The 17,705-nt window shown below is 44.8% G+C and overlaps 1 protein-coding gene across 1 annotated transcript; it reads left to right on the plus strand.

Moving 5' to 3' along the window:
* Positions 1-5,306: 5,306 nt before the first annotated feature.
* LOC144167499 (uncharacterized) lies at positions 5,307-16,252 on the plus strand. The gene is made up of 4 exons (XM_077696751.1): positions 5,307-5,357; positions 9,580-9,642; positions 11,952-12,103; positions 15,845-16,252. The coding sequence occupies exons 2-4, from the start codon at positions 9,591-9,593 to the stop codon at positions 16,163-16,165; spliced, it is 525 nt and encodes a 174-aa protein (XP_077552877.1). The 5' UTR covers positions 5,307-5,357; positions 9,580-9,590; the 3' UTR covers positions 16,166-16,252.
* The last annotated feature ends 1,453 nt before the right edge of the window (positions 16,253-17,705 follow it).

The raw sequence follows: 17,705 nt of genomic DNA on the forward strand, positions 1-17,705 counted from the left end.
AATAAAAAACATGCCCTTCGCGTCCCTGTCTCACTCCTCTCTTGATGAATGAAACGTAGGTTTGTCAAATCCTATTCAAATTTCCCGCCTTCGTAGTGCTCGCGCGCCTCCTGCCTGACACTGCGCCAGTGGTAGTTCTGTTCTTTTTAAAGACGATAGTCTTTCTTGGGCTACTTAAACCCAGAAATTTTGGTCTGTCTGTCTGTCTGTCTGTCTGTCTGTCTGTGACTCGATTCAGCCACCCGGCCAAAGCAAAACAATGCCTGCGGAATAGTCTTATATAGTCACAGCTAAATCTGCCTGTCTATGTCCGGTGTAATGTTCATACTTGTCAACATTGTTGAAGAAGAACACGACATTACGCAAATATGAGGCAACAAATCAATACAGAAGTGATATTTGCAGTGTTCCTTTATAAAAAAATCAAACATGCTTGACTTTTGCGAAATTAAATACTTCATCAACTGCAGAAAAAGAATTCACTCCGCCGTCGTCTGCTGTCGCCCGCGCTGCCACTTTTGCACTGCCACTTTTTTCGCTTATATGGTAAACACCAACCCAACGAGCGTTACTAACTTAATGAACGCGGATGCTGCCGGGTAATTACGGATATTTTGCTTCAAAGGTAGCTGAAGTCTTCTTTGCGCTGAACAACAGGAAGATGTATGACAAGCGCCAGAGGTTCGCGAGTTTCGAATGGTTATTACTATATAAACCGCTTGGTTTTCGAACGAACTGTGCGACGCCGCAACGACGGGACCCCGCTGCGGCGGTGCGCCGTGGGGCTCTACTTGGGTCCAGCCACTGTCTCCTGTATAACCGACTTAGCGAGCTACGGCGTTAAGGCCAGCACCCAAATGGTTCTGCACTTAAAAGCACAATAATATAACTGCAGCACTGTTGCCATGCCGGGACGTGTTTACTACCGCAGGAAAGTAGGCTCGTTATCGGATACTGCACCTGATGAGGATGCTTACACAAGCGGACCCTAGTTTGCGTACCTTTTCCTTGTTGATACCTTCCCGGGTGAGCTAATCTTTGTTTTTGCAACGAATTGTGCAATTTCGCAACCGTGGCTTACGTTGGCAGGATCTATAATGTAAAGCGAGAAAGGCATCTTGATTATTCTTTTATGTTCCATGCTTTTTCCCGGAGCGCACCCAGTAACGCTGTGGACCTTATTGTCCACGTACTATTTTTTCACTACACAGGTTACGTGGCACTTAACTTCTGTTAGTCCTTATTCAGAGAACGGTACTCATGAAGAGAGCAGCAAAACGATCAGACGGAGAAAAATAAGAATGTTAAAGAATGACCAAGGGGCCAACTGGAGCCAAAAAATATGGCCCCTCGCAAATTTGGAATATGGAAATTTGGAAAATTTGCCACTCGCAAATTTGGAAAAATATGGGCACTCGAAGCACGTCTTCAGTTTGATATCCACAAGTGCAGCAGATGTCAGCGAATCGGATACGATGTAAGAATATCTTGGCGTATACATGATGAAGAATAAGGCGATGTAATAGTGGGTCGACCAAACGACTGAAAAGAGATGTACATGCACGTCCAACCATCGCGCGTGCTGACTACAATAGCGATGAGCAATGTTAGCCTGTGAGCTGAGTATTTTGTGATAATTGTGTTCATAGTTGTCTCAAATAACTCTTCACCTCAGCTTTCTCAGAACGAACGATGCTAAAAGTGGAGTCAGAATGAGGTATTGAAGCAAAATGGTCGGCTCCGGAATTTCCACGCATTTCAATGTGTCCCTAGAATCCACTGAAACATTATTCTCTGATAGCAGTCTATTTCAGTTGTCATTACATCACAGATGTTCCTAACTAAAACAGTGATGCAAGCGTAAGCCGCAGGTATATATTTATGGCTTCAACAGCCATCTTTGAGTCTGTGAAGATTGCCCATAGTCAAGAAAGTCGTAGTAGCGATAAAGGTTACGACAGCGTATATAGCACAAAGCTCGGCAGCCTTTGACGATGCGTCTGAGAGGGGGCGTAAAAACAATGATCAATTTGGAAGGTGGGTTTCGGGTAAACTGAAGACGACGAGTATATTGTTGACGATTTGGGAATGCTTATTATTATTTACAATCAATGTAATACCCATCGATACTAGCACATTTATGTGCAGTGCTTCATATTTATAATCAATATAATACTCATCAATAGGAGCAATATTATGTGTAGTATTTTATATTTATGATCAATATAATAATCACCATGAGGAGCAAGATTTATTTGCAGTATGTCACATTTATAATCACTATAGTACTCATCAGTGGGAGCAAGATTTATGTGCAGTACTTCAAGCGCTATTATAGATTTCTTTCGGAGATTTCAGGAATGTAGCCACGTGTGTCAATGGAAAGAACAGTCCATGTAGGTAACCCAGGGCTGTGCTGTTATTCAGACATCAACGGCAGCGGCGCGATACCACCGAAGACTGCCGCATAAAACTTTGATGCTGTACGCTGTTTGTCCTTCTTTCGTGAAGGCGATGTTTGTTGGCCGGGGCCCGACGATGACGGGATGGGGAACTCTGGCAACCAATGCTTGTAGCCACTATTCTTGTCAACTTGACACACCTTGAAGAACAGGAGTGGAATACGCTACGGCCTTTCAAACAAGTGCATCATACGATTAAGTATAGCATTGGATGAACAACTGCACCTAGGGGATGTCAGGTAGCGCAAAACGTGGACTACACGCTTGGATTAAAAACGTGAATAAACACACGTGGACCGAACACTTGAGGCATTTTTTTAAAGATATCTGCTCACAAATCTTCGTGACGTTTAGCAAAGGCAGAGTATTTTGCCCAAAAGCAAGAGCAGCTGAAATGGCTGGTGAGAGATCTATTCCTCGACGAGGGGGAAACATTTCAATGCTGTCAAAGCCGGCTTGGAGCTCAGCTTCAATTGATATGGACAACTGCCGCTCCATCAAACGCCAATTTCTCTGAAAGTGAGGTCAGATGCACCTGCACGGAACGGCAACTTTACCATTACAATATTTAATAGTGGAATTGGCCCATTACTCTGAGAAACCTGTTGTTCAAGTGCTTGGTGTTTACTACCACGGCTATGGTACATGCAGAACCTTCAGTTCTTCAGGAAGTTCTTAATACAACGAAGAAGTTTTCTGAGAATGGCCGCTTCACCAAGACCTGCAGAAGATGGAAATGATGTGCTGTATCGAACGCTCCACTAGTATTAAAAAAAAAAAAAAAAACTTTTGTCTTGTTTGCTTGGGAATGGTCCCTTTCAATGAATGTCACTAGGTTTAGGAAACCATCTATACTGCACTGCGGTGACCTGAACCCCGTATCCTTGGTGGGAAGGCAAGAGATGTTTCTAAAAACTAACTTAACGCAAGAAAGATGAGCTCTTCATGCACCCTGGCTACCCCACAAGCAAGGCGGACAGGCCGAAATGAGTCAATCTTGGGTGATCATTTTACTGGCTCAGAGAGAAGCCCAATCTTCGATAACTTCCAGGACCAGATATCTTCTTAGTGCCCCATATCTTCCTCAACAAACGTCGTAGACGTAATGTAATACTGGCATGAGGATTATAAAGCAGCAGGCAAGTGACTGTAACAGCGCGTAAAGTGACCTGAAGTGCTGCGCCGACTCCTTTGTAGTGGCTCTTCGAGCTGAGTCAACGATAACGCAATGTCAATCTTACAGTGCACGATACCTTCTATGTCTTAAATGTCATCTAGTTACGGAACTCGCTAGTAACAGCTGCTTCGAAAATCCTCTACCCAGCGCTAGTGCCTGAAGAGGAATAACCTTTGACCAAAGAGGACGCATGGGAATGAGCTGTTTTCTCGTTGACATCAGCGAGCACAAAGTCGCGCAGAAGGAGGTCAATATTTGTTGTCCGAAATTTTGAAGTTGCGCACGACGCAATTATTACATTGTACGAGGTCATAATCTGTCACCTTTCCTGATTAGCGGAAACTCCAGCCTGGCACCACGACACTATCACGGATGCATGCATACGCAGAGCAAGCACCAACTTTTGCGGGCGGAACCGGAACCTATTTGATAACCTGTATAATTGCTTTTTGACAACTTGCACGAATTGCCGATGTTGTGAGCGTTATCTGCTGTATTATACATATGGAAATAGAAATGACCACAATTATAATTGCAATTAGGATGGCGCAGCCAAAGACGACGGCCAGGAAGGACGCACGACGACACAGCGCCCGTCCTTGTGTGTCCTTTTTGTTCGTCATTGTTGCTTCTTTGTCTCACTCTTTAAATAAGCTATACCAACTATGAAAACATAACACTCTATTCGGAATGCGTGCTACTCTTGGCTTCTGCACGTACAAGTTTGCTGTTGAAATCCGTACCGTGAGCATAAAGAGCGACACCCCAGGACACTGCAGATGCAATGTCCGAAGAGCAGAATATAAAATTGAGCACACTGCTGTAACATACTCCTGTATTATATAGGTGTGCCGTCATTAATAAAGCATAAATTATTATGCTCGATTTCTTCCCCTTATCGGCGATATTTCCCCTAAGATATGTAGTGTGGTGTCATTAAAACACAACAATCATCATGCTCAATGGTTTGTTATATTAATAGGCCGCGACTGCCTTGTCCGTTGGGGGCACGGAGTGGGCACATTATTGAGCCTACATGATTTCGATAAGCCTACAGTTACTTTCAGTTCTATTTATACCCAAGCTACCATAAAAATGAACGCTTTATATTTTACTTTCGCCACAACTTCCTCTGGTGAGAGAGGTCGACAAGAAAAGCAGAGCCAAAGTAAGTCCTGGCACTCATAAATTATAACATGGTCAATTCTTTTTGGTTTTCTGGTACCATACCAGAGATTAAGGCAAGCGAAACTGGACAGTTACTCGATTTTCACAAAAACCACAAAATGACGAAACGCATAATGCATAAACTTTGCATAAAGTGACAAAGGACTTGTTTTTTTAGTGAGGTCATTAGTGTTATATTGAAAACAGCTGTTCGCTGCCATGGGATTGACATGGCCTGGCAATGAATCATGAATGAAAGAGCAGGCCTCTGTGATGACCGAAAATGTTGAACATGCCTGAATAATTAACGCTGTCCTTTGTTCTTCAACGTACCAGATAATTTTCACAATATTGGCAATATGACCGACATGCTTTTTCTGTACCTATTTCCAGCTAGTTCCTCATTGATAGGCCTCTGATTGTCATTGCACAAGGAAAATGCAGCACCACTGTAATGTTTCTCCTTTTAAAAGGGAGTACCCCTCCGAAGGGCGCAGTACATCGGTATCAAAGGGATCAGGACATCTGCAACCGCCAGCAGGGCTGACGAGGTGATGTACTGGATTCAAGTACTTTTTATACTATGCCATATCTTCAGATCCAAGCTTTGTAATCTGTGTCATACACCCTTATTTTGCGGCTGTCCCTTCTTGAACTTAAAGGAGCCATAAAGAGAAAACACAAGTTTGGTTCAATCAGAAGATTGTCTCGTTAGAATCATACTGACCCACTTTTAACGTGAACTTCCCTCAAATAAGCTACATAATTAGGAAAAACGCGAATGGCCATGTGACCCACTAGCTAATTTCCAGCAACAGAACCTATGACGTCACACCAGACAGCTGGGCAATTGGCGGAGGGCGGCAAAAGCAAAGGCAAATTAGGCATAGCTTTTAAGCATGCCGAACGAACTATTTGCGCTTTAATTTAGGGCACATTCTTTTTAAAACCCTAAGAACGGTGGGACAAAAAGTCGACGTTACGAAAGCACAAGCACACGTAAACATAGAAGAACCGATGCGTACTGCTGTTGGTACTGCGCGCACTATGCTTGGTTTAGCTGCACAGAACTGCGGGGCTTTGGGGTTGCTTCAGCCGACATTGGCCGATTGACGCAAACGACGATGTCTTACGTGACCGTAATTGTCGAGCGAGCACCACGTTTCAGGAAATGAATGTCTCCGTGAAGAAAACAAGCCAGGTACAAAGACTTTCCCAAATATCTAAGGGCAGAAAACGGCTTGCCGCGGTGTGGTGGCGCGATCTAGGTTCACTAATGGTAAACAAGGCCCTGCGATGTCATTGCAGACTACGAATACACACATTTAGCGGAAAAATCAAAATTTTAACCCAAATAAATAATTTCTCAGTTAATAAAGCATCGTTGGCATTCGGACAAGCACTGGGGGCACTATAAAACACGAAATATTTCGAATAACACAAGCGTGTTTTTTCTTCATGGCTCCTTTAAAGGTTCTTTCAACACGAATACGGTACCAAATTAAAACATCGAAGGGCGCGTCGCGAGACATTAAGGATATTTTTAACGGTGGGCTGATGCTCGTGTCGTAAAATAATTATGCTGATATTAGGAGGAAGATGCTAATAGCTATTTCCTATTCTTTTGTAATAGTTTCAAATAGATCCTGCCCACACGACACACAGGGGAAAGTGCTGGCTGAGTTGAAAAGTTATGGTTTTCAGCAGTCATCCAGCGACTGGCCTGCGTTGTGACAACAACAAGAACACTGTATTGAATGTCTTACAAGCATTTCATTACGACCACAGCCGGTGTCATGTCTTTGTTAATCACCTCATGTAGTCCACAGTTCTACTTCCATCGTTGCGTCCAGTGAAGGTGACATGCACGCTCTGCGTAATCGGACCAGTGTAAGCAGTTGCTTTGAGCCACATTCCTTCGTGGATAATGGGCATCGGTTCGAGTGTCAGGCCTTGGGTGAATTCAGGTACTGGTTGGCTCTTACGAGTTATGTAATGCCTGTCATTCGTCTAGCCTTCCCGTTTAACCTTCTTTTTTCTATCAGTTTGAAGTTGGCCATGGGCTTCAGCATAGTCTTGCTTGTTGTGCCTTCATTTCATTGGTCTTTTCAGTTCCACTTTGGGAATCGGGGCCTTCAGATTTTCTCCACGTTTTGTCTTTGTCACGAAAGTCTCATACTAACCTGAGTGACTGTGATGGCGACATATACATGACGGCTCCGTGGGCAAGTCTGAGATTTGGTCGATGACTACTTGCGTCTGACGAGGTTATTTGTTTACCTTTATAAAAACGTGCTGGTCTCCATAGCGCTCTTCACTGCGCACCAGAAGTTTTTTGCCCCACAAAAGCCGTGGGAACTAGGCCACTCTTCAGTGTGCCCCCCATGCATTACCTTTATTTTGATGACTTCTCATCTTTATTGGAGATTTATCGTTCAAAGCGTCTGGTGGGGTAAAAGCTATTGCCAATTCATGTCGGTGAAAGCAAAAATGGCGCCATTCACTTTGTTTATTGATTATTTATTCCCTCGTTTGATGGAAGCTGCTTCTTCGTTGTCTTGAGCTTCCTGAACAGCTTCTTCCAGAGGTGCCACAAAATCACTACTTTTGTTCAGGGGGCTACTGCTCTTCACTGCTTATTTCTTTTTGTTCAAGAACCCTGTGTGTTCTTCCGCGGCTATTGTTACGATTCCATTGCAAAAAAGTTCTTGCAAGTCTGAAAACAATGCGAATTTCGAATTTGCTAAGCGTGATAGAAGTTTCGATTGTACCTACGCTTTCATATTCTTCCGTTAAAAGGTCAAGGTAAGCAATCTCTCTGTTTTTGCAGTACAGCTTCTTCAAAAGTTTTGATTGATTGTAGGGTTTAACGCGCCGACGCAACGCAGGCGATGAGGCGCGCCGTTGTGGAGGGCTCCGGATTAATTTTGAGCACCTGGTGATCGTTAACGTGCGCCGATATCTCGTACACACGGGCGTTTATGCTTTTCGCCTCATAAGAAAAGTGGCCGCCGCAGCCGGGAATCGAACCCGCGACCTCGTGCTCCGCAGCGCAGCGTTCTCCAAAAGTTTACATTTTTTTCTATTGGGCTTCTCATAAGTGAAATCAGCTTACCACGGATGGGGACACGGTATTCATCTGTGATTAAATATATTCTATTACTGCGCTAAGATCATTTCGTATTAGGTTCTGTCGTTGACACAGGGGCTTTATGTTTATGTCAATGCTTGGCGCCGTAAATGTCGATGTGGGTCCTCGAGAACATTAGGGGAGGTGGGAAGCCGAAGTCGTTTTTTAGCAGGTCCCTGCTAGGTGTCCGCTAAGGATCTCTAGAGCTGTTGTGAGCCTCGAATGGTTAGTTGCTTTGGCAAGACACCAATTCATGTTTGCGTCTTCTTCACAGCCAGCCGCGGTCATTAGTGAGTCTCGACTCACAGCAGCCGAGCGCCAACTTAGCGGTGCAGTCCACGTAATCTTTTCATGATGGACCTCTCTCGGTTTTTTAACTGCTGACGAGAGTTGATTACCAACGTGTGGTTGCCGTAATGTGTCGTTCCCGTAATAAGAACAAATTGTATTTCAGGCTGCGTAACCCGGATGTCGGATTTTTTATAGTTCAAGTCCATAACGGAAGTACTACGTCATTCGTTAGTGAGCTAGGAGGATGTGGTGGAACTGAGGGGGGGAGGGATATGTGCTAGACTCGTAGCCAGTTGTCCTGTGCTCACTTCCAATCAAAGCCTAAATTTGAGTAATTTTTTTCCACTCAACTTGATCCCTTTAATCATTGTCCGTCTGCCATTTTTGGAGGCATTTCGCTGCTACGAACGGCAACACTGGGGGAACTCCAATCCGCTCAATGCGGAATATACTCCGTTAGCATTATTAAGGCAGGAAATATTGAACGCTTCATAATTCATGAGTGAAGCAATCGGGAAATAAAATTGTACGCGTATCTTATTGGGCTGAAATTAGCGTTGGGAGACGGAAACTATTCTGCCGCCCTGCCTGGTAGCGGTGTCTTGTAGCGGAGGCAGTGTAAGAGGTCAGCCCCTAGGTTGTCTGAATTTTTCGGCCGCCTGATTTCCTAGGAGTAGTTTGGGCGAGTAAAAACACCATAAGTTTTGTATATTTTGAAATTATCCCTCCCTCTTCCACCACTCCCATTTTCTTTCCTCCCGTCCGCTATCACACCCTTTCCCCACTCGCTCTTTTCACGCAGACTCACCTCGCACCACTACACCTTCCTTTCCTCCTCACTCATCCCCCTCGACACCCCGCCGCCCTCTCTTCTCTAGTCACTTGTTTACACTACCTCTGCCACACTCCTTCCCTTCAATACATTCCCTACTCTTCATTCTCAACCTCTGCTCCACATTTCCTCCCTCTCACCCTTTCGCTGCACTCTTTTCACAAGTGCTTGTATGTTCCTCAAAAATGTCCCGTGTTGAATCGGCCATTCGGCCTGCATGCTACTACAAATCACGAGTTAAAGAAGACTTTGTGGAACTGGTCATTGGTTGATTTTATTTACGTTTATTTGCAGCCACTTTTGTTTTTCTCACTTTTTTTCAAACGGTGCACAGTTCAGATCGAGAAAGAACTGTACCACATAATAGTTTTAAACTTTCCAAATCAGCCGTGCTTTATACGAAACATTTGTGAAATCGACCGCATGGCAAGATAAGCAGCAGTGGCGATATCTGCTGATGTCTACTACTGTCGCGTTATAACATAAACTCCCCATCTCAAGAACGTTGTTTCGTATACAGGTGGAAGCGCTATGGGAAGGATTGCAATCGCTGCTTGCATCTTGGGATTTGTCGCTCTAACAGGTAAGCTAACCAAATAGACTGCACTAAGTGCACTTATGGAACCAAAGTTTCTCTTGACAAGAACTCGCGGAGTTCAAGGATTGTGTCCTGGAAAAACACGTTATTCTCATCAAATTTTGGAATTGTTGCATGAGCCTTCCATTTTCCAGTTTTCAGCTTTGTAATCGTAACTTTTTATTATGTGGGTGTGGGGATATTTATATCTGCAATGTACTCCATAAGTAATGTTGCTGTTGCGGATAAAATATAACGGGGTTCCTCTTGCAGTACATTCTAAGTAAATGAAATGGTGAAACTTGCCCTGAAGGAAATTTGTCATTCGTGTAGTATTTATGTTTATTCCACTATTTCGACCCTGTATGTTTAAACAATATGTTCCACGCCATGCAACTGTTCCTGGGGCCCAGTCTAGCTGCCCTTACAGCTTTTTCTTTACAAATCGATCTAGATTCTCAAGAAATAAACTGAATTGAATTTAATTATTAGTATAAACATGATGAAGTTTAACCCACTTAATCAATTGTTTGACTATGGAGTGGAAGCTTAGTCTCAGTTTATCTGGAATGTCTCGCGTCTGCTGTGCAACTAACGCAAGAACGTCAAACTAGTTTTTAATGTAGTTTCATTCTAGCTAAGAGCTTCAAATTTTGAGTTATCCCAGGTTGAGTTCTCCCAGGTTCAAGTGGTCAGGCATCGTTACCAGAGTTGGTGTTTGCATCCGGCAGTACAGGGAAATACAAAATTTCGGACCTGAACGCCGCTGCGGCGTACACTGCTGTAGCATAAACTATTCGCAGGACTCTTTTCAGGACACGAAACTTGACACAGTAAGTAGACTCCGTATGTCTAGATAGAAAAATTAAATGACCAATTAGACAATAAATCATATATCATAGAGCCATATGAATTGAAACCTTATGAAGAAACAAGATAAACCGAAGCTGATCAACGAAGCGTCCTTGTGTAGGCCAAGTTCGACAAAACCCAATAAGGCCACGTTCGACCAAACCAATTTTCCTTCTCGGCGGAGTGAGACTTTGGTAGTGGTGGTGGTGGTGGTGGTGGTCGTGGTGGTGGTGAAACATTTATTCAAGAGGTTCGCGCTTGAAACCGGGAGAATCCCTCAGTCCAGGCCCCCTACGGCGGCTGCAGTCCTGTGGGTCCGGTCCATCAACTGTCGCTTGTCCTCACGGTCCGAACTGCATAGCGCGGCCTCCCACTGCTCGAGGGTGGGGGTGCGAATAATGGGGGCTGCTGGTGTGTTCTGGCAAGCCCACGTGATGTGGTACAGCGTTGCATGTTCGCGGCAGTGTGGGCATGTTGGTGGATATATTGTGGCGTGTATGATGTGCAGGAAGCTAAGGGGGGGTATGGGTTGGTCTGCAGTTGCCGCCAGGCTACAGCCTCCTCAGGGGTGAGCTTCTGGTACGGGGGTGGGTAGGCACATCTGGCAAGGCGGTGGTGTTGCGGAAGTGCACGGTACTGCTGGTGGGTAGGCTCTGGGTGACGGAGCTACTGGTGCGGTGCCCGGAGGCTGCTTGCTCGGGCTGTAGCGTGCGCTCGCTCGTTTCCGTCGAGCCCTGCGGGACCTGGCGTCCATATTAGTACAATAATATTTAGGTTATCCTTGTGCCTTTTTAGTAATGAGAGGGATCAACTATGCCTTAATAGAGGTTGGGCCAGTGCAGTCGAGGGAGAGTGACTCTGACGCAGATTCCTCAGCCGTAGAATACCGTTACGTCCGCTAGTATTTTGGGAAGGTGACTCGATATTGAAACACAATTTTGTTTGCCCGCGTTAAGCTCGATCATTAAAGCTAAACCCCTACGGTGTCCAGTCTGCGAGAGCCACCCCCCCCCCCCTGCCTCCCATCTTGTAACGAGAGTGGTACTGGGAGTTACCGCGATGCCGGCAGAGCCACCAGTATAATTGCGCTATCACGACGCAGGCCTTAACATTCATTCCCAACCTGGTGTTCCGTGCCATTGCCATGCTTATTACACTGACGCACTGGCAATATTGACCAATCTACATTGAAGACCGATGACCACCCATATTAAAGAACAACTCTCTGGTGAGGTGCATCTTCATCACGATCGTCAGGGATCATGGCATTAATTATGGATCGCGTCCACATGTCATTATAAGCAGTTATCTTCTTAAAATGTTTTCGTCTGTGGCCTGCATATCGTCGCACTGGATACTGGCAAATAAAATCACTTTCACGTCATTACTGGCATGCCGGATTTTCGCCTCGCTTGCCATGACACGAATAAAGTTTGCATTTCACTATTACTGATTAATTTCAGCTTCGGCGTACGGCCTTCCTGATCTGCTGAGAAATAATGACGAGGAAGTTGGAGTGAATGACAAACTCTCTGATGAGGAGGCACTTCAATTGGTGAAGATCTTGTGCGAAGCAGCAGACGACCTTGATTTAGACGATGAGCGAAGAAGCAAGGTAAGAAATCAGGAAAATGCCGATAGCAGCTGTTAGTGAGTAGGGGAGTGAGTGAGTGAGTGAGTGAGTGAGTGAGTGAGTGAGTGAGTGAGTGAGTGAGTGAGTGAGTGAGTGAGTGAGTGAGTGAGTGAGTGAGTGAGTGAGTGAGTGAGTGAGTGAGTGAGTGAGTGAGTGAGTGAGTTAGTGAGTGAGTGAGTGAGTGAGTGAGGGAGGGAGGGAGTAAGTGAGCGAGGGAGTAGCGTGTTTGGATGAATTAAGGAACTCGATTGTTTAAAAAACGGAACCTCCTCCCTGTGCAACGTAAATGACGCCCCACTGGTGTTCGATGTAGGTTGATGCTATAATATTAATAACGTCGTTTATTTATTTTAGCTAAATACACATAGTGCATATTATTTGTTGAAGAACAGCATGTGTCGGCTAAGTGCTCATCATACATCAGACGTCGCCATAAATACCTGGGAGTGTTTCGTCAAAGCATACATCGCCAAACAGGCCAGCGTCGTTGACTTGAATGCACACCTCTCCTGCAGAACATGCGTTTAAACTGGCAGAAAAAAACCATGAACTGTATGGTGCGCACCGTATTTCCCTGTTTTAGGGTTTATAAAGCCACATAGCTATGCACATTAACTTCAGAAGCAGCTAATATTAACAAAGCAAGGATGCTACAAACTATCTTCGAGCCTCATACGAAAAGCCCGTTATCAGAGGTTGTACACATAAAAACTTTGAAAATGTGTCGATCACTGAAGTGTATTGCATGCAGAGGAACAAATGTGGCAAGCCAAATGTCGGCGGAACATATGCAGGTTGTAGCTGAAAAGAACTTCTTGCTGGGTTAGTTGGTGAATTGTTGCCATGATTTGAAGTGCAACAAAAAACCACGGACGAATAAACAGAGTAGACGAGACAAACGTGAACAGGGTGTTACAGGGTGTTACATCGATAAATGAAGGTCTTTAAAATTGTTTTCTGAGCGAACCCCTGCTCAGTACACGCTCAAACTTCAAACGAAGGTCTCATTTTGTGATGTGTTTTGTTCGCGATAAGACCTGCGTAAAATAAATAAAAGCGATTTTTGGCTATACAAAATTGTCTGCAAATTGGGATGTCTTGGAACGACGCCGCCACCTAGAGTGTGCAGAACGAAACGCGTAATGGCGCTTATGGGTAGGAAAGAGCCAAATGAGGCCGTAGATGATCATAAAACCATTTTCATTCCTAGCTTTCGATGATGTGCAATAGATGCGTAAGAATTTATACGAATCATAATAAGAAATCCCATGGTTCATCGTTGCCAATACCAATAAACAGGGTTTTTTTGTTTTTTTTTCATCGGCGTTAGGATCGTCTGTCATCTGCTGTGCCAGATTATCCAGCGTTCCGAAATTGGGCTTACGATTCTTTGTCCACGTTTGCTGGTTTGTTCTCTTTTTACATTTATTATTCTGTGCGTGCGTGCCTGTGTTCGGGATGTGCCGTTCTGCGGTCATTCATTGCAGATGAATGGGCTGCCTTTCCGTCTGCAGCGGGCAATCTCATTTAGGCACGTCATGAGCACAGACACAGACGTACACAAAAGATAAGAAGAGAGCAATTTAAGAGCCGTGAGCCCGATACCTGAAAGCTGGGTAATCTGGCACAGCAGGCGAAAGACGATGCGCAAGCCGATAAAAAAAATCCAACGCTTGTTGGTATTGAGAACGATAAACCCTTGGAATATTTATTATGATTTGTATGACCTCTTATGCACCTACTTGTCGTCATCATAAACTAGTGACAAATAAGGTTTTCTGATCGTCTGCGGCCTCATTTGGCTCATTTCTACCGTGAACCACCATCGCCCGTTTCGTTCTGCACTCCTCAGGTGGCGCTCGTTTCAAGATTAGCTTGCATGTCCGATTAGCCGCCGTTTCCCCGTGGGCAACAATCGCTTTTGTTTCTTTTTTGAATAAACAAGTAAACACCGTCACTGTTCCCGGTGTGAAACAAAATTTACCTCGAAATGCGACCTTGGTGTGAATCGTGAGCGTGAACGGAGCAGCGGTTCAACCGGGAAAAAAACTTTAATGACGTTCATTTATCAATCCAACACCCTGTATACAGTACTAGAAGCACAGAGCTTAAGTAAGCTGTGTTTTTTGTTGTGCAGTCCAGTCGGGGGCAGAAATAAGGTGGGCAGAGCCCAGGCTTCTGAGATGCCTTGTCGTCGCGCTTTTAAAATGTTCGACGGGTGCGGAACAAATTGAATGTTCGTGAAGTTAGAGCTATGTTGGTCCTCAAAGCCATGGCTGGCTACAAAAATCCTCATAGTCGATTCCCACGATGGCATATCTTTACTCATTTCCGGCGGCTAGGCACCGTATGATACCCATTGAAAAGCTGCAGAAGCTTCCGAGGGTTAACCATGGTTTGCAAAACGTTGACACCGGGTATCATACATCTCAGGACTGATCGCTTACTGTAACCCGCGTAATGCTTGTTCCATTTTTCGCGCATACCGCCCATCTTTTGGTATTGGGGTTTTGACTTCTCCGTGGGCTTCGGCTGTTGCCATTTACTCGTAGAATTTATTTGAAACCTGTTCGACCCCACTGGCGCCTGGATGTAAATAAAGGGGTTAGATACGCGCCTGTATACAGCCAAGCCTTCAAAGAAAGCGGCATTGCATTTGAAAACCAAATTAAATGAGCCAGCGGACCCCGTCTACTTTAATACAAAATCAGTTCCTTCGTAAAACACCGCGTAGTTTAATTTCGCTTCATAAAAAGAACACACCCGCTGTTGTGGCCCACTGGCTAGGGCGTTGTGCTGCTAAGCACGAGGACGCGGGTTGGATTCCCTGCCGCGGTGGCCGCTTTACTGAGGAAGGCGAAAAGCAAAAACGCCTGTGTGTTCGAAATTTTGGCGCATGTTAAAGATTCCTAGGTGGTCAAAACTAATCCGTAGCCCTCCACTACGGTGCGCCTCATCGTCTGCGTTGCGTCGGCGAGTTAATCCTTACAATCAATCAATCAATCAATCAATCAATCAATCAATCAATCAATCAATCAATCAATCAATCGATCAATCAATCAATCAATCAATCAATCAATCAATCAATCAATCAATCAATCAATCAATCAATCAATCAATCAATCAATCAATCAATCAATCAATCAATCATAAAAAGAACACATTACATAAGCGCACAGTAAAAAAATTAAGTAGAAGACTGAACTGAAACATTTGGCAGTAACGGACTGAGTTCTCGCTCAGATTGGTTCCTTTTAGGGGCGAAGCACCTTAAGGGCTCGGGATGTCGGCGTCTCTTGTCGTCTTATGTAGTCCCGTACTGCAACACAGGGACACTCGTTTTCCCAAGCCTCGCGCTTAACATTTCATCTCCATGGGCAAAAACGCGTACTAAAAGAACTTGCAGTGACACTCGTTCTCCAACACCTCGCGCTAGAACGCATGCTGCGGCGTGTGACACGAAGACAACTTGCGGCCAGTCTGCTTCTCATTTAATTGTTTAAATCAGGTTCAGCGTAAAGAGAGGGCGCCACAGCCTCAGCAAGTGCGCAATTTCTCCTCCCACAAGCGCTTCTCCGGCGCCCAATTAACGCTCGCCTGTGGCAAAAGAGAGACTTACAATCTTTGAATAGACTTATACATTGCATGCTTCGCCCCTTCCCAGGTTTCACGTAGGGGAGATGGCCTGGGGTTCTTTTTCAACCCCCCCATTTTTTTTTTCAGACGGACGAATACTTCATAGGTGGGTTATGGAAGAACGCCAAGAAGGTCGCCCAAAAAATAGGTGGGAAGGCAAAAAAAGTGGTCAAGAAATACGCAAAGAAAACCAAACACGTCATCAAGGTGACCGCCAAGAAGCTTTCTGCTGTGCTTGGCAGAGAGGCTCAGAGGAGGCTGACTAAAAAAGCGTTTAAAGTTCTCTCCAAAATTATGGGTGATGCCAAGTCCAGCTCTGTTCCGGAAGACTCCGAAGCTAACCCTGAGCTTCTGAAACGCCTATGCACTAAATATCGAACAGCGTACATAAATAGTGTTTGGCCATGATGCCAGCCAATGAGGTTCCCCGCTGGGTCGAATAGCAGAAATCACGTATGCTCAGCTTTAGCAACACGACAGCATTAGGGTGTCGTCAAAGGATTGCCATTAGTGGCATTACGCCGTACTTTTTGTTCACACATTGCAATTAGTGCGATATAATATTTGTTATTTCTATACAATCGCTACTGTTACTGGGCGTTGAATGTACAATCGCAATATTGACTGTATCTGTGGGAAAGAAAATAAATCTGCTTGTCTTTGTACCTGCGATCTTGGGGATTTTGGGCATCAACGTTGCGGCGTTGCTTATGAGACGTCACTATTATGAAATTGTTCTTCGATCTAGCGTCGCTTTTCGAAGCCTTTGTAATCTCTTGAGGACCGTGTAGCGTCTTAGAAAGGTTTTTTTGGCGTTTCAAAATACGATGAACAAGAAGTACGCATTGGCAACAACTTTCGAGACTAAGCTTGAGTAACGTCTGGTGGCGGGCTAGTTGCTTATACATCGTTGGTTCGACTGCGCTGGTTAAAACACACGATGGACTAAAAAGGACATACAGTTTACTTATAGACTGAGCACTGATAACTGTTTATTGAAATTGAAATGCAACACTTATATACAAGAAAATCAAACAAAATGTAATGGAAAAAACTTACGAGATGCCAAAGAAGGGAGGGGAAGTGACGATGAGTAGGAATAAACATTTAGCGGTGGCACGTGCGGGTTCACAATGTTTGCTCCCAAAATATCATTTCAGGCTTGGTAACTGTAATAGAAGGGGAGCTGACACATGGTCCCTCGGGCCCGGACAACACTGCAAACACCTCGAAGATCTCTCGTCTGAGGGCATTTTTTGATCTTAACAAAATGGCGGTTTTATCGAACTGGGCTTCGCATTTGCACCTCGCACAGTGCGCGGCCGAATTCCCTGCGGCAGCTACCTGCAGCTGGCACGCATACCTGTGTTCTCTTGGTCTTTCTTCGATACATCGGCCTGTTTGGCCGATGTAATAACGACTGCAATATAGCAAGATCTTATAGACGACATCTCGCACACAACTGACATATTTGCGCGTGTGTCTGACTTTAATGTTGTTTTGGACGCACCGCTTTCTGTTTTTGGGTCGACAGCCCTACACGTGACACCAAGTTTTAATGCTGCCGTAAAAACTACAGGGATGTCATGTTTCCCGGCGACTTTTTTTTTAACCAGTGTGAGACGCCATGAACATACTTCAAGATAGCAGGTCACCTCTTATTCCCCGTTCTTTCCCTCCTCATTTTTTCCCACCTCGTTTTTCCTCGTCTTTCCCAAGACTACTAAGACGAGTGGTATATCTGACACTAGCGAACAGTGTTCAGAAAAAAAACCCAGAGGTGAAGTAATATTTTACACTACTGAGGTAGTTTTTAAGGAACTCGGATGTGCCAAATTACATGTAGATTTAATGGCGAATCTGCATCTCGGCTGCACGATGTTGCCAGTGTAGTCATACGCGGCGGACTGATACCTAATCATCAAAGTACCGAGGCCCATGCAGCTCC

The sequence above is a fragment of the Haemaphysalis longicornis genome, unplaced genomic scaffold (assembly GCF_048455015.1).
Source record: "Haemaphysalis longicornis isolate Haplotype H1 unplaced genomic scaffold, Haemaphysalis longicornis Haplotype H1 scaffold_2, whole genome shotgun sequence".
Taxonomy (NCBI): domain Eukaryota; kingdom Metazoa; phylum Arthropoda; class Arachnida; order Ixodida; family Ixodidae; genus Haemaphysalis; species Haemaphysalis longicornis.